At 37.6% G+C, this 24,881-nt stretch overlaps 2 protein-coding genes across 2 annotated transcripts; one reads left to right on the top strand and one right to left on the bottom strand.

The window, feature by feature from the left end:
* Positions 1 to 917: 917 nt before the first annotated feature.
* On the bottom strand, positions 918 to 2,632 carry LOC134742088 (uncharacterized). Its single transcript, XM_063675022.1, has 2 exons — positions 1,317 to 2,632; positions 918 to 1,279 (listed from the first exon to the last, which is right to left on the bottom strand). Exons 1-2 carry the CDS (start codon positions 2,555 to 2,557, stop codon positions 1,237 to 1,239), a joined length of 1,284 nt encoding a protein of 427 aa, XP_063531092.1. The 5' UTR covers positions 2,558 to 2,632; the 3' UTR covers positions 918 to 1,236.
* A 10,224-nt stretch (positions 2,633 to 12,856) lies between these two features.
* Positions 12,857 to 14,480, top strand: LOC134742549 (uncharacterized). Its single transcript, XM_063675765.1, has 2 exons — positions 12,857 to 13,351; positions 13,407 to 14,480. The coding sequence occupies exon 2, from the start codon at positions 13,435 to 13,437 to the stop codon at positions 14,320 to 14,322; it is 888 nt and encodes a 295-aa protein (XP_063531835.1). The 5' UTR covers positions 12,857 to 13,351; positions 13,407 to 13,434; the 3' UTR covers positions 14,323 to 14,480.
* Positions 14,481 to 24,881: the final 10,401 nt, after the last annotated feature.

Raw genomic sequence — 24,881 nt, 5'->3', positions numbered from 1 at the left:
AGATGTTGTTTTGTTAAAATATGGTGTACAGTATTCAGTCGCATAACGACATGCAAATTTTCAAAAAAAAAAAATGTTATCTAATAGTATAATTAATAGATTAAAATTCCAATATTAAAATTCATAATAAGTAATTGATTGATTAATTAATAATAAGAACACTTAACTTAAATAAATACATTTGTCAACCATTAATTCTTAGGTACTACTGCAAATTACATTCCAAATATTCCTTAACGCTATAGAAACAGTGCTCTAACAGAAAACTATTTAGTTTTTTCTTGTATTCCATAGCGTTTAGTTGTTTTATACTGTTGGGCAAATTGTTGTATAGAACTATGCACATATTGTACGCATTCCTCTTATATATATCCAAGTTGCACCGGGGTTGATAAAGTACATTTTGGTATTGAGTTCTCTGGCTTGAGAAGAATTCAGATCTCATTTTAAACAAATCTGGACGGTTTTTTACAAGTAAACATGCTTTTTTAATATACATGCATGTCAGCGGTAATATTTTTAATTTCTGAATTAGTGGTCGGCAGCTATCAGTTACCCAGGCTCTCATTATTGCACGGACACATTTTTTTTGCAATAGAAATGCTCTTTCGACATCTACCGAATTTCCCCACAGTAATAGCCCATAATTTAGTACTGACGATACCACGCCGTGATAGGCTGTGACAGCTGCCTCAAAGTTGACAGTATATCTTAATTTTCTTAATGCAAAGACGAACCTATCTAATCTACTGCACACCGCATTTACATGTTCTTTCCAGTTTAGATGCTGGTCAATGAATAATCCTAAAAATTTAATATTTTCACATTTTGATATAGATAAATTATTGTAATTGATATTTAATTGAATTGGAATACTATTATATGAGTAGAATTGAATAAAAAATGTCTTTGCCATATTGATATTTAAATTATTTTTACATGTCCAATTGTTAATGTCAACCAATGCATTATTTACGATAGTCTCGTATGTATCAACTTTCTCACCCCTTATTAATAAAGTTGTGTCATCTGCAAATAGTATACACTTATGCGAGATTGCCCGTGGTAGATCATTGATGTATACTAAAAACAATAGGGGACCTAAGTTGCTCCCTTGAGGAACACCTAGTTGTACCTCACGAAAATCTGAACGATATTTGGCTTTAACAAAACTCTTACCTACTTTTTCTATTTTTACTACTTCAGTACATTGTTTTCTTTGTGACAAGTAGCTTTTTATCCAATCAAGTGCAACTCCTCTAATCCCATAGCATTCAAGCTTTGCAAGGAGTTTGTCGTGTTCAACACAGTCAAACGCCTTACTTAAGTCTAAAAATATTGACAATATTGGTATTTTGCTGTTCAGGCTTTCAGATACATATTTAACTAAATCAAAGCAAGCCAATTCAGTTGAATGTCCTCTTCTAAAGCCATATTGTTCTGCCTGCAATAGACCGTTTTTTTCTAAAAATCCCGTTAACCTTTCACACATTGCTTTCTCAATTATTTTGGAAATAACTGGAACAATTGTTATGGGCCTATAGTTATTGGGATCCTTACGGTCTCCTTTTTTAAATAAGGGCTTCACCACGGACAGCTTCAACTGCTCGGGAAAAACCGCTTGATCAAACGAAAGGTTTATAATATGAGCTATAGGCTGACATATCCATGGGGCAATCAACTTAAGAATATATGTTGTAATATCATCATATCCAGAGCTCCTACTATTTTTAAGTGACATTATGATTTTAAAAACTTCTTTGGCATCAACAGGTCTTAAGAATATTGAAGAAGAATAATTATCAATAGTATTTGTTACATTCCTTACATTATTGCTATTTACATTAGATTTCGATACGGTGATGTTAATAAAATAATCATTCATTAAATTACAAATATCTTTTGGGTTATTAAATGTCGCATTATTAAAATTCAAAGAATCAATCTCGTTATAACTATTTGCACTTGATAAATTAGCAGATATTATGTCCCATGTCGCCTTACATTTATTTTTATTGCTTGATATATAATTGATGTTATTGATTTTTTGTGATTTAATAATGCATTTTTTTAGTACATTGTTATAATTTTTGAATTGAGTCCTATTGTATGATTTGTTTGTTTTTAGTAATTTATATCTTAAGTACAATTTTCGCTTTATATAACAGGACTTACGTATTCCTTTTGTTAACCATTTTGATTTCTTATATCGATTATTCATCTTGACCTTTATGACCGGGAAGCATAGGTCATGAAATAAGCACACTAATTCATAAAACAATGTAAATGCTTCCGTAAGATCGCTTGAGAACAGTACCTCAGAGAACGATAGCGCTGAGATACACTGTATGAATTTGGCAATATTACCTTTATTAAAATCTCTTTTGTAATCAAACCAAGTCAGACATTTATTTTTTCGTTTAACACTAAAAGTAATTGTCTGAGCCATGTCATGATCAGATAAGCATAGCTGATGTGTATATGCTTTAACTTTATCTACGTTACTGGCTATCTGATCAATGCATGCATTTATCCTGGTGGGGGAACTTATGTGCATTGTAAAATTATAATTTTGCAGTGTACTTTTTAAATCTTTTGCAAACTGACCATCTTTTATAACATCAATATTCCAGTCTCCAGAGATGACAATTTTCTTTTTCTTAAATTTAGAGGTTAATTGGAATAGCAATATATCGAGCTTGTGGATAAAGATCCCAATATGAGATTTCGTTTGTACTGGAATTCTATAAATAACAATGATTACCACATCCAATCCTATAATTTCGATTCCACAACACTCAAAATAATGATCTGTGGCTAATTTCGACTCAAACTCTATTTGTTTGACCTGCAAATTTTTGTTTACTAGAATAGCTGTGCCACCTCTACAGGCGTTTCTGCTATAGAATGCTCCATGTTTGAAATTATCAAGTTTGACATTTTTTTCTGAACCTTTTTTTAAGAAAGTTTCACTGAGACAGATTATATCGATCTCCTGGCTTTTTGAGTGGAAATCGTGTAATGCAATTTGTATCTGGTCAACGTGTGTGGGTAAGGAAGGTGTAATACAATACAATATTCATTAAGAACGAAAGCTTACCTTATATACCTATGTATTACAATTTTTAAATGTAATGATGGATTCTATTATGGCATTGCCCATTTATAACCTAAAACCTCAGCTATTTGATTGATTTTTTTAAACCAATCTACCTGTACATGTATACAGGTAACTAAAAAATAGAAAACCACAAAATAAGGCTCTTAACTGTCGTGTCGTGAATTTCCTATGAAAACAGGTCTTTTTTACCTTTTTAAAAAGAATATAGGTCACCAACAACCATTTTTTGATAAAGTGAATATTTTCGGAAATAATCTCTCCGAAAGAAACCAATATGTGACCACCTTCTTATTTCTTAGTTTGTCTTTTAATATATTCGTAAAGGACATGGCCACTTGCGGCACAGGAAGATGATGTCACTGCTTCGACTGGTTTTGCTTATTATTCGACTGGTGTTTAGCGGAGAACTAAATGCATTAGGTATTCGACCGGCTATTTGTCAATGTTCGGTCAAATAATCACCTGTTGATGTTGCCTATGTTTATTTTAGAAATGACAGAAGTTTGCTGAACTAACAACCTTCTTCACAGAGTCGACCTTAAATCTAAGAAATAAATATATACCTGTTAGGTTAGGTTAGCACCGACTTTCCGACTAAAATTTAGTACCTAATTTATTTCACTCGAGGTTAATAATAGTTATTTGTTATACAAGGGTGCAAAGTTGTATTTTACCCGCGAGTGTAGAATTGAAACACGAGCAAGCGAAAGGATTCTATAGGTGAATCACGAGCGAAGCGAGTGGTTCTAAAATAGAATCCTGAGCGTAGCGAGTGTTTCAACACACGAGAAGTAAAATACATTTGCGCCCGTGTGTAACACAAAACTTTTCACCTCACTATAGCGAGGAAAGTGCAACATCCACAGGCGTTAGATCATCTTCATCACTGGAATCACTCATTTCTTTACGATATTATAACAGAAAACTCTGGAAGTTGTGTATTTTTACGCGAGTCGGTGAGAAAAGGTTTTAAGTAAAAAAAATGTTGACAATGTTGACATTTCTGATGTATGAAATGTCAACGATGCGTTTTGAAAATGCATCGACTCAACTTGTGCGTTCAGAATTATATTTAACATCATTATAAAAAAAAACGTTTCTTATGGAACTTTAAGGTTTATGACTAAAATCATTAAATAAAGCTAAATTTGGTATTTTTTATTATATTCTCAAACCATTTATTTAATGATAATTAATATCGAACGAACCATTATCATGAGCGTTTTACGTTTTGTTATCTGTCAAGCTACTTAAACACGCTCCATCCAAGGTCAAATTACTTTCCCCACTAGTGGATAAAACGCGTTTTTCCCCGCTTGTATTGAAGGATAAACGACAACTTTCCGAGCTAGTGAGGGGAAAAATAACATACAAGTACCTAAACCTGAAACTAAAGTGTTCAGTGTTTCTTGATTTATTGAAGTGTTAGTATTATGTCTTAAGCTTTATTTCTTATTCAATTTGAAGCACACAATTGAATAGGTATAGGCGGCGCCGGCGCCGTACGCGCTTTACTTAGCCCTGTATTCCAAATTTCTTATCTTACGCAAATGAGCGTTGAACGCAGAAACCGGAATAAGTGTGATCTCCAACTACTCGTAGCTGATACATATTTCAAGTTCACACGTTTAGTGGTTGATCTGAGGTAAAAGCTTTCTAGCACTTATTAAATGACGGGAACAGCCGACCTGCGCTCGCGCCCAACCAACTCAGACATGGCAACGCATTCCTGGAACTTTAATTTCAATGTCGGCCCTCAACTACATTAAGATCATTCTTCAACCCGGCCGTGGCATGTAATTATTTTTACCTTTTACAGTACTTAAATTTTAAATTTAGCTTTGCTGGAAGTTTTAATACTTTAATAGAAGTGCTCACGTATCTACATTCTCAACTCAACAGTTGATAGAGCATAAAGTAATTAAAACTTTAACGCGTCAGTTGAAATTCAAAAAAGTTTCAGACTTCAGTCAATTTTAACGTACAAAACATCATGCGAAATACATGTACAAGGTATCTGAACATAAAAAATAATACAAATATTTCTGATATCTTGTAAATCAAAACACACATGATATGCTTAACAAAATACAATTACTACTTTACCTAAGCAGCTAATTATCCATCTGACCTTGCAATTACTGATATATGATAAAAAGAATTCAATAATATTTTAAGTATTCAATTTATTTTATTATTGATTGTACTGCCATAGCCAATTGTGTTTTATACAGACTCTAGTAGGTATAATAATAGATTCGTAATTGGCAATCCATAATACTCTTTTTCAATATAGTAAAAGAAGGTTTGCCAAGAATGAGATCATCAGAAGACCTCGACGGATGACACAAGACGTGATTCAACAATATATTAGTAGGTAGCGGGCCGGAAAATAATTTGTTAAAGGTTTTTGAAAACTAATTTACTTACGTGCTGTAACCCATCCCGGAAGTAACATCAACTCATTTCGGATAAAAACAGCTATTGTATAAATTTATACGCATATTTATGAATTAGTCTTTTTTATAGCTCATAATATTCTTGTATCGGTATGTTTGTTTACAACACGCGTCTGTTGTTCGTCTGGGAACAAAGTGTATAATCCTTAAGTTTTTCTAAATGGGTTTTTCAAAAATATGTCAAGTGATAAGGCTCGTTTTTTTTTTGTGTTTGTCGGTCCGTTTGCTCAAACAGTTAGCAAGCTATACGTATTCAGGCAATGTTGTTCAAACAGTATAGGTGTGGGCTGTGGCTAAGTAAGAGCGGCCCCGTGCTATATCCGCCGACCGCTGTTGAAATCGTCGTTTACGCAACGCATCTTCGGACGAACCGGTAACACACTTAAACAGACATGGCGACCGTCTATTGATACATTTCTCAAGGAATTTTACACACGCCATTGCTTGCTAGTACTGAAAGCTAATTTAGTAGTAGCTAATTAACTTTGATTGTAACCGTTAGGTATTTACGAGGTAAGTGTGAACATTCATATGTTATTTTGTCACTACTGGTGAGGACCTGTAAGGCTCTTTGTTGTTTATGCATTATGTTATGTATAGGTTCTCCATGTAATTAATAAATTAGATTTTACTTTGTTATATTTTATTTTGCCTAACAATATTGACAATATTTTTTCATTCATATTTAATTCCAATTGCTCAGGTAGGTACATAATATTTTTGTAACATTATTTCTCGGTCTATCCCGTCTTTTTGTAACGTAACTACATATTATTTGTTGACTGTTCCCACGATAAGTTCTCTAAGAATAGGATCGTCATCGTCCGATATCTATCATCCGATTCATTAGCGAGTTCTCAGATGCTTGAACCAAGGTTGTCAAAACACAACATAAAATAATAGACGTAATGATGAATTATGGAAAACCAGAGGTCACTTTGAAATTGGCAGAGACCGGCAAAGATACTTGACAATCTTTATTTTATTTCTGTCAAAGAATAGAGCGCCAAACTAAGACTATAAATCAATATGCAAATAACTCGTCCGTAGAATGATATCCAGCAGTCGTTCAATTAAAAAGGGAAAGAGTGTTTAGGAATAAAACATAAAAAGCTTTGTCAGGCCTGTGTGCGGCTGAGCAGAGCGAAGGGAAAAGGAGAGGTGAATAGTGGGGCCTGCATAATGCATAAGATGCGGTGCAACGGCCGATGAACCCTGCTTGCAATTAGTCTAGTGCAACTACGCCAAGGCAGTACAGCTGTCGAGATGCCTTCCAGATGGGTTCTCACGCGACGACGCGTCCTTACCTACCGGCTACCGGGCACCGCCCACGCGCTCGGGCCTTTTACTGCACTTTGCCAATCTCTGGCAGAGCTAGCTAACTAACTATAGCATCAGAGCCATGGGGCACTCGCGATACCCGTCTCCGGTTCAACTACAGTAATCGTTTCCTTGTACCATTAGATAAATGAAACTTTATCAATACACCTTATAAAACAAAGGGGACGCCGCTTCTATCTGTCTGTCTTACAGGAACTATAAATGCATTCAAACAGAAAAGGGGAATTCAATATTTCATTGTTAATTACAAGAAAAAAAGTATTGATAAACTTTAAACGTAAGGCCGCACACTGTTTAAGTAGGTATAAATTACACCACTCGGAGAAGAGAGAATACGTTTAATTTGTGAATTTTGTTATATCTAACTATATTTACAATTTTATAGAAAATATAAAACTGGATTATTTTATATGTCAATATTTCCTGTTTCATAATATGACATCAGCATCCTTGTAAGATGAGAGCTCAATTACACAATGATGAGCTTACCATGCCGCAGAGATTAAAGATTAAATCATCCAATAATCTAGTAGTTATGAAAGAATCCAACAGGATATTCTTTTAATTGCAAATGACTACACCGTAGTCAACCTACCTACATAGATAGATCTAATTAAGTTTTAATAAAGTAGGCAGCATAGACCTCGAGAACCTTGGGTTCTATCACAATTAATTTGCTTCTAGTAGAAGCGAAGAGTCTGGTGAAGCATTGTCATAAAGCACGCGACGCCGGCGCTGCATGCATATTACATTGTTTTTACTTGCCTATAGAATTAAAAATTAATTATAGAACAGTCATTTAGATAGTTCCTGTTGTATAAATACACACAAAACCTAGAAATAGTAGACATTCGTGTTTATTTGTGTTGCAAACAGGCTTGTCATACATTACATTGTAACCGAAATTCTTTGACCTGCCAACTTTATTTACGTTTGTCATTGCTATCTACGTCCGCGTAAAATAGGTACAAATGAATGCAAATGAACTAACAACACAGCATGACAACATATTTTTTAAATAATCAACTATAATATAAAGTAACTAAATTTATCTTTGGTCACATATAACTATAACTAAATAAGTACCTATATGAAATAAATAAAAAATATTTTACTACCTAAGCTTAGACAAGAAAAACTTAATTAAACTACTATGTATACAAAACACATGTACCTGATATTCATTATTGATTTGTACATATTTGTAACATATTTTTTAAATAATCAACTATAATATAAAGTAACTAAATTTATCTTTGGTCACATATAACTATAACTAAATAAGTACCTATATGAAATAAATAAAAAATATTTTACTACCTAAGCTTAGACAAGAAAAACTTAATTAAACTACTATGTATACAAAACACATGTACCTGATATTCATTATTGATTTGTCATAGCTGTAAGTAGGATTACAAACTCGTACTTGTTGAGCATGATAGTTTATAGTTTCTAGTATTAAGTTCAATGTTTTTGTACGCCGTTTGGTAAAATATAGTGAAACTGTACATAATTATATAAACTGACCACCACTGTAATTGTACCTATATTTACAAATAAAACACTTACTTACACAACTGAATAAATAAATAATAAAAGTAAGTATGATTTGTGTACCCATATTTTTACACTTGACTGTAAATGATATGTACAGTCAAGTGTAAAAATATATATGGGTACACAAATCATACTCAAAAATATGTCCCATAGCAACATAAGAATGTCAGCGAATTAAGAACTATGGGACATATTTTTGAATAAGTTGTCTACACCCATATTTTTACACTTGACTGTACTATAATTCTTTGAAGAATGCAATTATTGCAAGTTGTATGGATTCTACTCCACAGTAATAAAATAAATGCATGTTAATGCCACCAAGCGCCTCGCATCGTTGCTCCTGCGACACCAATAAGAGAATGAGGCTGTTTTGTTACCAAGGCTACCGAGTTAGCCAATTTTATTTATGCCCACCCTCTAGCATTTGAACTCAAATGGGTTCCACAGACAACATTGATGCGATTCTTTACGGCCAAGATGTACAACTTTATGTTCGTGTATCCCCCTAAGACACAATTTGAACTTCAGGGTAGACGATTACTTTTGGCAAGTAATATCGTATACTACAAGTACAGGGAAAAATCTGAAAACTGTAAGTTTGTAAAAAATTAAATAATCAAAATAAGTTAAAACTGTACGGAACCCTCGGTGAGCGAGTCCGACTCGCACTTGTCCGGTTTTTTATGGATAAATTAATAAAACAAATTTATTCATCACCAAAACAAAACCATAAAATAATCCAGTGTAGGTATATAGGTATATAAAATATCCGCAACACAGGCTTGGTCAGGTGGCATATAGTTACTTACTTTCTGTAACATATATTAACATTACCTACGTTCAAATTCAAAATATTTCGAGAACTAAAATTACTAAATTTTAAAGAATGATAAAAAAACCTCAAAATATGGACTTTATCGTTTTACCTTGCACTCTTTATCTGGATTTGCGTTATGTACAAATACCTACGATCAAATTACAAAACGAGTAGCGAGAACTAGCTCTATTCCACTGTATAGGAAAATCTCTTTGCATCAGTTATTGACATTCCGCATATCAAGACTGTCTTTTAAGTAGAAAATCAGCTTGCGGTGGATTCCACCGCAGCGTTTGACCTGCCTTACAAAGTGCGCAAACGCCGCACTCGGAGCTGCGAGGCGTGTCGTGTACGACTCCCGTGCCGTGCTTTAACTGTCACAGATAATGCCATGAATGCTTAAATTTAAATAAACCTACTACCAGTAGCCGTTTGTTAATGTAAGTGGGCAATCATACCGCATTTAGATAATTATCATTCACGAGGGATTACCTCACTTATTATAAACATAATAATGGCCAGGAGCATGAGTTCCGTATCCGTAATCAGACTGCCGAAACTATACCAATAACCATATTCAATTATTATGTATTCATTAATGAGTTATACCTTGATCGCAATGATCGCCGTATGTGCGTCTAATAGGTAATAATAATTTTACTTTTGAATTTACTTTGCATACCTATACCTATACCTACCCATACATAGTTACCTACGAAGCTGAAGCGGGAGGCACAGAATCCATATCCATATAAGTACTAATATTATAAATGCGAAAGTGTGTCTGTCTGTCTGTCTCAACGCCTTCGTGAAATTAGGTCGAGTCATGTATTACTGCCGTGTTATTTTTAGCACAACATTTTATCTGAGTACTAACGGATACCTCATAAAAATTGTCCAGTGACATTTTGTAGTTGTTAACTGCCGTGCCGTACGGGATCCTAAAAAGCAGTGCAATAAAGCAATAAATTATAATCTATGTCTAATGAAGTAATAAATATAGTTAATAATTGATGAAAGAATAAAAACTAAGGAGTATTGAGGCATGATTGTTTGTGGTTACAGTTGGTGATGTCACCGGGTGATGTGATGACGGAAGCAGGCAAGGTGACGAGGTGGGCACCAGCGGTCGCCTTGCGCCGTACGGTGGGCGAGCCAACCACGCTACATAATGTCCCTTAGGTAACAGATGGTTACATCATTTAAGAAGAAACGCTTGGGCGCTGCTCTGTCCATATGAAAAAGACTTGGTTTAGAACTCGGGCGGTTCTCCCTCGAATCGCGGCAGGGCTATCATTTCCTTCTTATATATAGCTTTCCTTTTGCATAATATTTAAAAATATCTGAACTGTATGAGGGTTCAAATATTGTTCAAATGTAATTATAAATATAGGTTTTTATGAGTGGCGCTACTATTTTCCGAAAATCGTTTTTTCCTAGTTGTGATTTCTGCCGTTCGCAATTTTTACCACTTTTTATTTTCTCAATAGCTTTGTTTCCTGAAAGCATCTCAATTCAATTCGCAATTCGCATATTGTCCTATTATATTTATTTTTCAATAGATTATTATCCTAACAGGATTTCCAACCTTTCGCGTAATTTCCCACTATATTTCATTTGTTTTCATCACACTTGCTCGGCAAGCGTGCTATTTCACACATGTGCAACGGGAGGTATAATCTATGCATTTTACTCCCACGGGAGTTATTGCTTTTTTTTAAAGTATGTCACTAACTCTCACGAACCATGTAGTAGTCATGTAGGAATAAAATGAGTTTCAAAATACTAAAGTTTATAATTTAACTGTCTTGTTTATAATAATAATAATAATAATTTTTACGGCTAAAGCGTTTGGATGATGCGACACTTGATCGGCTTCGCCTGGAGGCTCTCTCTGCTCGCGCAGCCTCCGCCTCGGTGCGAGATCTGCCCGCCACGTCGCCGGATCCGGTGCCCGCACCCGACCTGGCACCGGGGGCGCCGCGGGTTGATTTTAGTACCGACGAGGTGGATTTTGCGAGTCAGAGCGTGAGTACATCTGCCAATGAGCAACTGAGGAGGACGAGGAAGAGGCGATTACGCAGTATCGCGCCACAACCAACTCTAGGCCACGATTACCACGTCTGCCTATAAATAGACGCAATCTAGCGCTAGTGGGAGCCCTAAACGCTTTACTAGAGCCACATTTACGGACTAGTAAAGATTTAGATGATACGCACTCGATCATGTACTGCGCAGCCATCGCGGCGTGCCGTGTTGCTCGAGTCAAGTTTCCGGACGCTGAACGTGCACCTAGGACCGCCGGAGGTGTCCCTGCATGGCAAGCGCGGATTGAGCGACGTATCAGCTCGTTTAGGACTCTCATTGCAAAGCTAATCTGCTTTAGGGGGGGCAACAACCGCCCCCGAGTAATGCGCTTTGTGAACCAGGCGTTCGCGGGGACGGATGTCAGGCCCCGCGACTACATGGCCAATGTCACAGAGCGCATCGACTTTCTAAAGCAGAAAGTCTATGCATGGGCAAACCGTATTCGCCGCTACAGAAAGCGTGTGGATCGATTCCAGCAGAATCGTCTTTTTCAAAGTGACCAAAGGAAGGTGTACCGAAGGTGGGAGGAAGCCGACTCTCGTGTGTCCGACGTGCGGCTACCGGATGCTACTGCCATGACTGATTTCTGGCGTAGCATCTGGTCAGTGCCTGTGGAACACACGGAGGGCGGTTGGATAGACGTTGTCGAACGTGAGTGCGAGAACATCGAACCTATGGGGGCTATCACCATCAGCCCCGATGACGTAAGTTGTGCCATTCGTACGACCCAGAACTGGAAAAGTCCTGGACCGGACGGATTGCACAACTTCTGGCTAAAATGGTTTCGATGCTCGCACGCACGGTTGGCAACGCAGTTCCAACAAGCCCTAGAGCTCGGTTCCCTCCCACCTTCCCTAACAACTGGTGTAACCTTCCTGCTCCACAAGTCCGGTAGTACCACGGAAGCAAAGAACTACAGACCCATCACGTGCTTGCCTACACTTTACAAGCTCCTTACATCCATTTTGAGAACAAAAATTAACGCGCACATTGTCGCTAACAACATTTTGGCCTCCGCTCAAAATGGATGTAGGGTTGGGTCCCGTGGTACTAAAGAGCTCCTCCTCATAGACATGACCATATGCCAGCAAGTTCGGCGGAACAGGGGGGCCCTCTCGGCCGCCTGGATTGACTATAAGAAGGCCTATGATTCGGTGCCTCACTCATGGCTGAGAAGGGTATTGGAGCTGTATAAACTTGATGCAGCTTTAATATCCTTCCTAAGTGCGTGTATGAGGCAGTGGATCACAGTCCTTCGTCAACCAGGAGGTGGAGATGACCGCCCTGGCCCGCAGGACTTTATAAGGATCGAGCGAGGAATATTTCAGGGTGACAGCCTGAGTCCCCTGTGGTTCTGCCTAGCTCTGAATCCCCTCAGCACCCTGCTGAAGGATTCAGGGTTAGGTTGCCAGCTTCGGAGAGAGGGTGAAGTCATTTCTCACCTTCTGTACATGGATGACCTCAAGCTATTTGCGCCAAATAACCAAGACTTGATGGTGCTATTAAAAACCACAGAAGTTTTCAGTACCGCCATCAGAATGGAGTTTGGTGTCGATAAGTGTGCGGTTATGCATGTACAGCTGGGGGAGGTTGTAAATTCAACAAATTTACAACTTTCTGAGACAATGTCTTTCAGATCTATCTCTGAATCAGAAACCTATAAATACCTTGGTATGTCACAGTCGTTGGGTATTGAGGGCGAGGGTATTAGACGGTCGGTGAAGGAGCGCTTTTTCAGTCGGCTCACAAAAGTCCTTAACAGTCTTTTGTCAGGAGGCAATAAAGTGCGCGCCTTCAACGCCTGGGTAATGCCCATACTCATATACTCCTTTGGCATACTAAGGTGGACTCAGACCGAGCTGGACGCCCTGGATCGGAGGGTCCGTCTACTACTCACCACACACCGTATGCTACACCCACGCTCGTCAGTTATGAGATTGTACATCTCACGGAAGTGTGGAGGTCGAGGCTTCCTTAACGCCAAAGATCTCCACAACCGCGAGGTGTGCAATCTCAGGAATTATTTCCTTAACAACGAGTGTGGGATGCATCGTGATGTGGTGGCAGTGGACAGGCACTTCACGCCGCTCTCCTTGGCAAACGAGAACTGGCACAAACCTGTGGTACAAAGTGCTGCGGGCCGCAAGGCGGTATGGGAGAGTAAGGTGCTACACGGGCGGTTCTACAAGGCCCTCATGGGACCCGATGTAGACCTGCTCGCGTCGGTGAACTGGTTACGATTCGGGGACCTCTTCGGAGAAACCGAGGGTTTTGCCTGTGCAATTGCGGACGAAGTTATGATGACGAACAACTATCGGAAATATATCCTGAAGGACGGTACGGTCGACATTTGTCGGGCATGCCGCCGTCCCGGAGAGTCACTCAGGCATATCATTTCCGGTTGTTCTCATCTTGCTAACGGCGAGTACTTGCACAGACATAATCTTGTAGCCAGGATTATTCACCAGCAGCTTGCTCTTCTATACGGCCTTGTGGACTGCGAAGTACCGTACTACAAGTATTTACCTGTGCCAGTTCTCGAGAATGGTCGTGCCACGCTCTATTGGGATCGATCTATTATCACTGACAGGACTATTGTAGCCAATAAGCCTGACATTGTGATAATAGATCGATCGCAGCGCCGGGCCGTGCTCGTCGACATCACCATCCCCCATGATGAGAATCTCGTGAAAGCCGAGAAGGACAAGTCCAGTAAGTACCTAGACTTGGCTCACGAGATAACCGCCATGTGGGATGTTGATTCGACGATCATTGTCCCGATAGTCGTTTCAGCGAACGGTCTCATAGCGAAGAGTCTCGACCAACACCTTGAGAGACTCTCGCTAGGTGGTTGGATCAAGGGTCAGATGCAGAAGGTGGTGATCTTGGACACGGCGCGGATAGTCCGCCGGTTCCTCTCTCTGCGGCCCTGACCACCGGCAGCTTGGGCCCTGCCCCGCTGCTGGCGGCACCCTAGGTTAGGTTTTTTATAATTTGTTTATATGTATTTTGTATTGTTTTGTAAGTGTTTTTATATTTTACTTTTATATGCATATTATAAAAAACCTAACGTAAGAAAAATAATAAATAAAGAGAATAATAATAAAACGTTTATGTATTTAGACAACAACATCCACTTTGTTAGTATTCTACAAACTAAAAGCTAAAATAGTACATTTCGATGCTAGTGTGGAAAGTACGTCATTACTTCATGAGTACCGAGAGTCCGAGATAAAACGGGACGAGTGAAGAATGACATTTCCGCAAGTGTATCGAACGACGTTTTTTAATACAGTTGCGAAAAAATAAGAAAAACAACAAGTAAGGAATTCGAAACTTTTATATTATTAATTCTGTGACACCATTGACATTGACATTATGAAGAGGTGTTTTTTTAGCTGGGTGTTTTTGTTATTGAACCCACTTCAATGAAAGTTTTTTTTTTAATTCATGTTCTATAAGACTGAAACAATTGTAAATATAAAACATTGTACTATTATTACCCAAATATACTTAATTACGATTATTTGTGTATCGTATTTATAAAAACAATATCGAATGTTGCCTTTGGAAGCTTAAAGGATGACTCACGTTAGACCGGGCCGGAGCTTTGTTTTCTATGGAAAGCATCACGTGATCACCTGTCATGTCATAGAAAAGTAAGCGCCGGAAGCTCCGGCCCGGTCACGGCCCGGTCTAAGGTGAGTTATCCTTAAAGCAGAAAGAAAAAACCGAGTCGGACTCGCGCACCGAGGGTTCCGTACATTACATAATTTTAACAATGTATTTTTTATGTGAAACGTGAGTGAAAGGTAAATTGCGGTTTACGATTTATGACGTATTAAAAAAACTACTTACTAGATCTCGTTCACGTTCGTTTGAAAACCTATCCATAGATACCCCACACGTATGGGTGTGATGAAAAATTTTTTTTTGAGTTTCACAGAATACATATACTTACCAAGTTTCAACAGTATAGTTCTTATAGTTTCAGAGAAAAGTTGCTGTGACATACGGACGGACAGACAGACAGACATGACGAATCTATAAGGGTTCCGTTTTTTGCCATTTGGCTACGGAACCCTAAAAACGCCTCTTCTTTGGCAGGCGTTCCGTTCCATTCAGACAACTTATTAAGAACGGTTTTTCAATATTCAATATAAAAAAATAGACGTGTTATAATGATGAAGAGGTAAGTAATAAAATATGAAATATGTATATTTTTCTATTAGGTATTAAAAACCAACTTTCTTCTCTTGTTGCAAATAACTTATGTTGTATGTTGTACTATTTTGTGTGTGTATGTTTATGTTTAAGAATATTCAATTCGATTAATTTAATAGACATTTAAATTATATGTTACACAATTTTCAATCGTGGCTGTATGTCGGATTGGTATGTGCCTTCGATGTCTAACCTGTCAGCAAATGACAATATGGCGGACGAATGTTTGAAATGTCACCGTATTTTAGAATAATTTTTTTAGTTTTTTTTTTTTGCAAGTGCGCAAACAAGTCTTTAATGCACTCCAGCCTGCGGCTGTCGTGGATCTAAAGACCTCGTTTGCAAAGTTTCACTTACCCCCCTCGTTGCACAATGTACTAGTACAATCACATTTGACAGAGCCCAGTTAGGTGCGACGACGGTCCGACGAGCGAAGCGAGGACAGGAGGAGTGTGCTATGTAAACTGCGACCAAAACAGAGTAGAACCAACATATTTTATTATACAATATTGATTTACATTACAATACAATAAGAATAATTATCCAAGTTATTCGAATGGTTAGAAAACGTATCAGGAAAATAAGCTATTTAAAAAATGTGCGAATTGGTTAGAAATGCTTTTTGGAAAGGAAACTATTGAGAAAAAATAAAAAGGTAAATTTTGCGAATGGAAAAATCGCTTCCAGTAAAATTCGATTTTCGGAAATTAAACGCCACTCGTTTTTATATTTTGTTTTTTTTACTTAAATTGCCTGCACGACGGTATCGTTTTACATTTTCAACGTGGACGCAGGCGAGGACAAAACCAGTTTAAATTAAAGAATGTGCGAAAGAATACAATTTACTTAAAAGACAGATTTTCTAACAAAAATGCTTCTTTTTATTAGTAGTATTTTTTGTCTCCGTATAAGCACTTATCGCAAAACATTAGCAATCGGCTTTGGCAAAAACTGTTCCGGAATATAAAAATCTTCCCAAGCATAACGTTTTCCGTGTTTCTTTGCTATTACAAGTTTTAACACATGTGCTGTACTTATAAAATAACATTACCAAACTTTAAAAGACGTATTTTTAATATCATTATTTATAAAGCTGTAGAATTTTTAGATTAGGGAAAAGTCTGATTTAAATTTGTAAAATATTTTGGTAGAGATGACGTAAGTTTTACCTTTAAACGATCAATTCTTGTATATATCTATCTATCTATCTACATATATATATATATATATTGGGGGATCTCGGAAACGGCTCTAAGGATTTCGATGAAATTTGCTATATGGGGGTTTTCGGAGGCGAAAAATGGGAAAAAGCGCATTTTTGAGTTTTTATGTTTTCCGAGCAAAGCTCGGTAGCCCAGATATTTTATCTAAAAAAAGTACGTAGAATTAATAGGTTATTCTCCTACTAGTCAAATCAGTTTCTTTTTTAGAACTGTCAAAACGATTTGCTAATATGGAATTTAATTAAATATGAAACATTACGCAATGACGTCATGGTCAACTCACCTTCTTTTTATACTTCAATATTGATTAAATAGAAATTGTATTTAAAATAACTGCTATCTATGTTTTTCTAATAATTTTTTGGTGCTTGTTTTTAAATACAGTGTAATTACGTTAAAATCAAATAACTATAAATGCGTCTATCCGGTGTTGAGTACCTAATAAGGTAATTAAACCAACGATTGGCAATATGATACCCAGAGGGACCCGTTTCCATCAAACTTGGATTTCACGGTGAGTTCAATGCTCGAGTCGAGTGTTTGAGCAGATGCCGTAGAGCCGACACAAAACAAAGACAACCAGAAGTGAAGATGCTTACACTAATAAAATCAGTCGGTCGGCGTACCTAAAGAAAAAGTAGAGCGCTATACAATACATGTATACCTATGTCGTAATATTCATAACATTAGTTTTTATGACTGTATTTATAAAAGTTATTTTGCTCCCTATTGTCTGTAAATAAATCATTTAATGATCTCCAGTATTTTTGTAACAAGCTTGTTACCTCATTTCTTAATTAGACATCGAAGGCACGGTACAGACCTTAAGCATTCAGCCACGATTGAAAATTGTGTAAAAATATTTTAAAAGGCTATTAAATTAATCAATTAAACATTTTTAAACATAAACAAAAATATTAAATTATAAACGTATTTTACTTATAACCTACTTGGTTCTTATGAATTTGTCACAATTAAAAAAGAAAGTTATAACTGCCTAGGGAGTTACAGATTTCAATGCATAACTCCCGTGGAAACAATATAGGCCTTTTCCCTTCAGTACACCAGCATGAAATAAGATCTTTTTCGAGCAAGTGTGATGAAAAAATGTACTAAAATGTAATTACTACACTTAAACCAAAAACATGGAACAAAGAATCAAAACCATACACAATCATAAAATTAAACTATCGGCACTACCAACAATCTGCTTAATATCTACTTATGTAATTTGTAATTATTTATGTTAAATTGTGGTATTTTCTATAAAAAGGGACCTTATTGTCGATGGCGCTTACCCCATTATAAACGATGCTCCGAAATAAATACAATGCCGCGCGACGCCGTGCGGCGTAAGCGCCATCGACAATAAGGTCCCTTTTCGATATTTTTGGATATAATTATTTACGTAAAGTAACAAGAATATGTAATGTGGAATAGATAATAGCTTCCGTTGCGATGAATGCACAATGTTAGCTGCTTCTCTACTCTACTGCTGCCGGTAGCGCCTGTGCTGATACGATACGAACACAAATATACGAGAACAATACGTGGCTAACCGTGTCATCGGCTCGCCTTTTGTCTCCGCCGCGCCGCCAGCTAAACCCACACACACGGCCACCTGTTACACAGATACGGAACCCCTACTGTACAATTATTTCAACGACCCCCAACTAAAAACTTAATTCAAAAACATTATGTCGTGCTCATTTACAGTATAACATGACCGAATGCTATCTATGTAAGTAAGTAAGTATATGTGTTTTATTTGTAAAATTAAATATAGGTAGAATTACAGTGGTGGTCAGTTTATAAATGTAGGTACAGTTTAACTATATTTTGCCAAATGACGTAGAAAAACATTGAACTTAATACTAGTAACTAAACTACCGAGTACGAGTAATAGTAATAATGTAATCCTACATTATACAACATTTTATACAGTATTTTATACAGGGGAACTCAGTCGATGCTGATATAATATTTAAAACACACAAAAAAAATGTGTAAGGTCTCTATCTGGGGCTTGGTATCTGGATCACTGCAGACCTTTATTTAGGCACAATAAAATTTTGACATTACCTGCAATGTACATCTTTGAAATATGTACTTTTGTCAAAAAGCACCCCACATGTTTTGAAACTATCACCATGAGGTCTTAAAGAGGTACCCATCGACATAATCTGTATATGCCCAGGACAAACCTTTCACTGAGCAGAAAAAACGTGCATTACATGGCAATACAATTATTTAATACTTTTACTGACGATTTTAAAGCCCTTCCAATAAAATTATTCCAAAAACACTTATTTGACCATTTGATAGAGAACTGTTATTATTCAATTGATGAATTTTTGACATTATGTAAATTATAGGTTATAGATATGTCGGCGGCAGATCATAAAATCGGGCATATCGAGATATTCCTAGGCATATCATGAAACGCCGCCATTTCATGATCTGACTAGCGACTACCAGCCATATAGTTCAAACCTCAACGTTTGACGATTTGCCTGGCGACGTTTAGGCATATCAAATAAGTAGGGTGTGATATTCCTAGACAGATTATGAAACGGCATTTCATGATCTGCCTAGCGAGCATCAGCCATATCGTGCACACCTCAGGGGATGATATTCCTAGGCAGATCATGAAACGCCGGCAATTCATGATCTGCCTAGCGACCACTAGCCATATCGTGCAAACTTCGAGGGTTTCAAGTGGAAAGATAAATATTAATTATAAATTAGAATCATGTTGTATTAGGTGGCTATATTTTGCGATTTTACAACAAAACAGAATGCGAAAGCAGCTAAATCACGTATGATACCGTAGATAACTAACAGTTAAACTCGATCAGCTGATGCTTTTCCGCCATCATGCCGCAAACCAAACTTACGACGAATACATTGCTCCTATCGATCTTCCGCCTCTTTTATAAGGCATATCGTGATATGCCTGGGTTAATCTTAGTCAGATCATGAAATGGCGGCATTTCATGATATCCCTAGGAATATCTCGATCAAGTTATTCTACGATGCGCCCGGTATGAAGCTAGGAATATCAACGACTGCATTGGTCTGATCGATTTGCCGCCTGTTTTATTAGGCAGATCGTGATATGCCTGGGTTAATCTTAGTCAGAACATGAAATGGCGGCGTTTCATGATATGCCTAGGAATATCTCGATATGCCCGATTTTACGATCTGCCGCCAACATATACAACAATGTATATGTCGGCGGCATGACTATTGATACATTTATAATGCTCTATAATGATTGTATATTTTTATATTAGACAAATTGTAATCTTAAATGATATTGACAATTTATGATTTTATAATTTATATCTCCTTCGATATCACGGGCCTATAAATCCCGGTCTTTTGATAGGCTTGCGTGGGGATATAGATCCAACACGTAGAGGCCCCTTGGAGAGCTTTAATGTCATGTAGAACGCCTGCTGGAACCCGTTCACAGGCGCAACAATAGACACCCATGAACCGGTCGCAGCAGGCATTGGGACTATTGCAGAAAAAGTGAACAGTATACCGGTCTATGGATTGAAGTTTGGGTGGACAATGAAACTGGGCTATTGTAAAGAACTCCGGACACCTGCCATAACAATGTTAAAACACGTTATCGAGGCAGGTGGTGACTTGCCGCTGACTAGATGGGCCCCTGAAACTGCCGTCGTGAAGACGACCAGGCGCAACACCGGTGTGAGCGGCTCAGGGGTGTCGAGAGGTGTGCACCGCTTTCTACCCAGTGGCTGTTAGCAGCCACTGTGCCAACTCGCGTCTTATGCATCTTTCACTTCCACCCCTGGAGCATATAGCTCTTACGACTCCCCTCTGGACGGCCAATGAAGGCAAGCCAAAGCTGAGAGTCCTGCGGGTCCCCTTGGGGTCCACTCCGACCGACGAAGACACGCCGGAGACGGAGACCCTGACCGAATCTCTGGAGCACTCGGGTCCGTGGGGTCGTCACTCCCCAGCAGCTCGCCACAAGCTGCCCTGCGAGTTTATTATTTATCATTATTATTAATTGTACTTTTATTAGTTTTCAATGTGACATTTTAATGGAGGTTTAATATTAGATAGTAATTTAAGAATATTCGTACGCAATGTAAATAATCAAGGAATGGAAACAATATTATGTAACAACAATTTATACCCTTTTTTACGCAAATAAACTATTCTATTCTATAGTTTGAAGGAATATTTTGAATATTAATTGGAATGTAATTATCTTTCCATATTATTTAAGTTTAGTTCATAAGTTATTTAAGTATTACATACCCGAAATGGGTAACTGTTGAAACAAATTGCATTATGATTACCATCTACAAATGTACACAGTACTGCAATAAATCATTCTTATTCTTTTATTATAGGTACAGCTATGACATATCAATAATGAATATCAGACATAGTTTATATAATTGTAGTAGATGTCAAAATATAATATATAAATTTATATTTGCATTAATATCATTACGTATCCACTTGCCATGCCGTTATATGCCCTAGCAATACTACCCATAATAAATCAACTAAAATTTGAATCTACAATTACCCAATGCTGGTACGCGGATGACTCCTCTGCTCAAGGAAACTTTAAAAACTTAAGACAATGGTGGGACAAAATTAGCCAAATAGGCCCTGCATATGGCTACTTCCCTCAAGCCAAAAAGTCCTACCTAATCATAAACGAGAATGACAAACAATATGCGCAGCAGATATTCAAAGGTATTAACGTAACCATAACAACTGGATCATGCTTCCTCGGTAGCTTCATTGGTGAGGGAAAAGAAAACTTTGTTAACAATAGTATTGGAAATTGGACCTCTACAATAGAAAAGCTCTCAGATATATGCAAAGATTTACCACAAGCCGCCTACACCGTTCTCACTAAAGCAGCCCAATCCAAATGGTCATTCCTATTAAGAGTCTTAGAAAACGCTAATCAATTATTTGAACCTCTTACAAACAGACTACGCACCAGCTTCCTACCAAACCTACTAGGAGGCGAAGTATCATCGCGAGAAGCCGATTTATTCTCATTACCCGTTCACAAAGGCGGTCTAGCCATCCCTGCGCTTTCTAAAATGACTGACTTTAGTTACGAAAACTCCAAGATGGGCTGTACAACCTCCGCCTCCGCCTTAATTGAAAATAAATGTTTCGACCTCACTCAACATCACACTTCCCTCAGAGACGCAAGAAAGGAATGTTGGAGAAAGAAGGATTCTCAAGACGATGTTCTAATGAAATCTATTCTGGATAAACTTTCTCACATGAAAAAACGAGCAATTGAGCGTTCAATTTTTACGAAATCCTCCATTTGGCTCTCAGTGATACCGACAAGGAAAGACCATTTTGACTTATCGCCACTAGAATTTAGAGACGCACTGGCACTGCGATACCACAGAACACCTGTCTCCATGCCTAAATCATGTGATGGCTGCGGCAATGATGACTTCAACGTTGACCACGCCCTTTGCTGCAAAACGGGTGGTTTAATAACACGACGCCACAACGAAATTAGAGATCTTTTTTGTGAGTTATGCCAGCACGCTTGGGGGAACGTGGTCAAAGAACCCATCATCACCGAAGGCGACGGTGGACTTCGCGGGGATCTCTGCTGCCGTGCCGTCTGGGATGCACAGAGGAAGGCGTTATTTGATATCCGTGTCCGAGCGTTCAATTTTCACAAAATCCTCCATTTGGCTCTCAGTGATACCGACAAGGAAAGACCATTTTGACTTATCGCCACTAGAATTTAGAGACGCACTGGCACTGCGATACCACAGAACACCTGTCTCCATGCCCAAATCATGTGATGGCTGCGGCAATGATGACTTCAACGTTGACCACGCCCTTTGCTGCAAAACGGGTGGTTTAATAACACGACGCCACAACGAAATTAGAGATCTTTTTTGTGAGTTATGCCAGCACGCTTGGGGGAACGTGGTCAAAGAACCCATCATCACCGAAGGCGACGGTGGACTTCGCGGGGATCTCTGCTGCCGTGCCGTCTGGGATGCACAGAGGGAGGCGTTATTTGATATCCGTGTCGTAGACACCGACGCTCCCTCTTATATCTCACGTCCGGTAGCATCCGTCCTAAAATCCGCCGAAGAAGAGAAAAAAGAAAATACACGAACGCCTGTGAAAAGCGTCACGCAACTTTCACTCCCCTCGTCACATCCGTCGATTGAGTCTTCGCTCCGCAAATGTGCACCTTCATCAAACATCTCGGTGAAGCCATCGCTGACCGGTGGAACAGATCCCTTAGTGTAGTAATGGGCTGGCTAAGATCCAAAATTATGATTTCGATAATCCGAGCCACCAGCATGTGTATCCGTGGGACACGGCACAGATTCAAATCCATCCAACATTTCTTCGGTTTCAATGACGGTGCAGCCCTACCCAACCCGTCTTCCTCTAACCTGTACTAGAGTCGTTTTCTTGTCGTTGCTCATTTCTGTATTTTTATTTTTATAATTTTATAATTTTACATTTTTGTTCAATAAATGAAAGATAGTATTTAGGTACTAATGAAATTAAACTACTAATATCATTACGTATTATTAATAAAAAATTGACAATTAGATGCCTATAAAAAATAAAACCAATTTGTCATGTATATTTCTAGCCTTTCTAGGTCATTATCTGCAATGGAATAATATCATTTATGAATCAATAATGTCATTAGCTTATTTTTAATTATAGCATATTTTATGATATATTTTTAATTTTTTTATATTCTTGCATCTTTATGTTAAATTTGAAATTTTAATTAAGCTTTGTGTTTTTGTATTTTGTCAGTACTTAGTATTAGCACCGCCCACAATCTCTCTGCTTTGCCTTAAGGTTGACTGGTAGAGAATGCTTTTTGGCATTAAGTCCGCCTTTTGTACGATAAGTTTTTCTTTTTGCAATAAAGATTAAATAAATAAATTATTAGAAATAAAGGAAAAGTGGAAAAACTTGGGTTTTATTTCTAAGCATTGTGGTATCGTTTGCAGACGCTTCTGGTACATGGCATAACGCGACATCACACTAAAATGTGTATCGGTAGGTATCGTGTGTTAAAATTTAAAAACCGGCCAAGTGCGAGTCGGAGTCACGTTCCACAGGTTCAGTACATTACACAATTTAAACAATGTATTTTTTATGTGAAACGTAAGTGAAATGTCAAACTGAACTTTACTGAGAGGCCGGTCCGTGCAACTTTTTATAAAAGTCTAAATCTCATATAAATAATACTTTTTGGAAACAAAAAAATATGTCAAGATAAAGGTAATTAAACGTTCATTAAATTGATACTAATATTAATTAGGTAGTTCAATCAGGCTAAGAGCTAACGGCACCTCTTTTCAGCCCGGCAACCAACATCAGGGTTCGTTCTAGGAGCGTAGGAACCCCACTACAAGGATCAGAAGTCAAACTGCGGTGCGCTATTTTTGCAAACGAACATCTCATTGGAGCCTGATCTATAGAGGCCGGATCAAAAACTACGTAATTAAGTCCGACTCACGCTTGACTGCACATTTCTAATAGGTTTTACTGTGATCTAAAGATCTGTGAGATAAAGATCTATTTTGTGTACTTTTTTCAAAATTTTAGACCCAGTAGTTTCGAAGATAAAGGGGGGAACGGTAATTTTTTTGCCTATTTTCTTGAATAACTTCTAAACTATTTATCCTAAAATTATAAAAAAAAATATACATATTTTGAGCTTCTCACAATGAGCTCTTTCATTTGATATGTAACACGATATAGTTACTTAATTATTACGTTGCTGTGACAGACGGACAAACAGACGCACGAGTGATCCTATAAGGGTTCCGTTTTTTCCTTTTGAGGTACGGAACTCTAAAAATTATGCATAACAAGGCTGAACAAGATTTTACTTGATTACAATAGTAAGGCATCCTTTGCCAGAGATTTCACTGTGAATCTGGGAATTAAAAAGATATGGATGGATAATTATGTATGTATTAATGATTGATAATGACAATACCTACAGATAGTTTTCA

This window comes from Cydia strobilella, chromosome 6, assembly GCF_947568885.1.
Source record: "Cydia strobilella chromosome 6, ilCydStro3.1, whole genome shotgun sequence".
In the NCBI taxonomy this organism is placed as follows: domain Eukaryota; kingdom Metazoa; phylum Arthropoda; class Insecta; order Lepidoptera; family Tortricidae; genus Cydia; species Cydia strobilella.
This window is presented reverse-complemented; position numbering and strand designations above follow the sequence as displayed.

Coding starts and splice junctions, on each gene's coding strand:
- LOC134742088 (XM_063675022.1), bottom strand. CDS start 2,557: ATGCACATAAGTTCCCCCACCAGGATAAATGCATGCATTGATCAGATA. Junction 1,280..1,316: donor TTTTTAGACTTAAGTAAGGC/GTTTGACTGTGT, acceptor CTCCTTGCAAAG/CTTGAATGCTATGGGATTAG.
- LOC134742549 (XM_063675765.1), top strand. CDS start 13,435: ATGCATCGTGATGTGGTGGCAGTGGACAGGCACTTCACGCCGCTCTCC.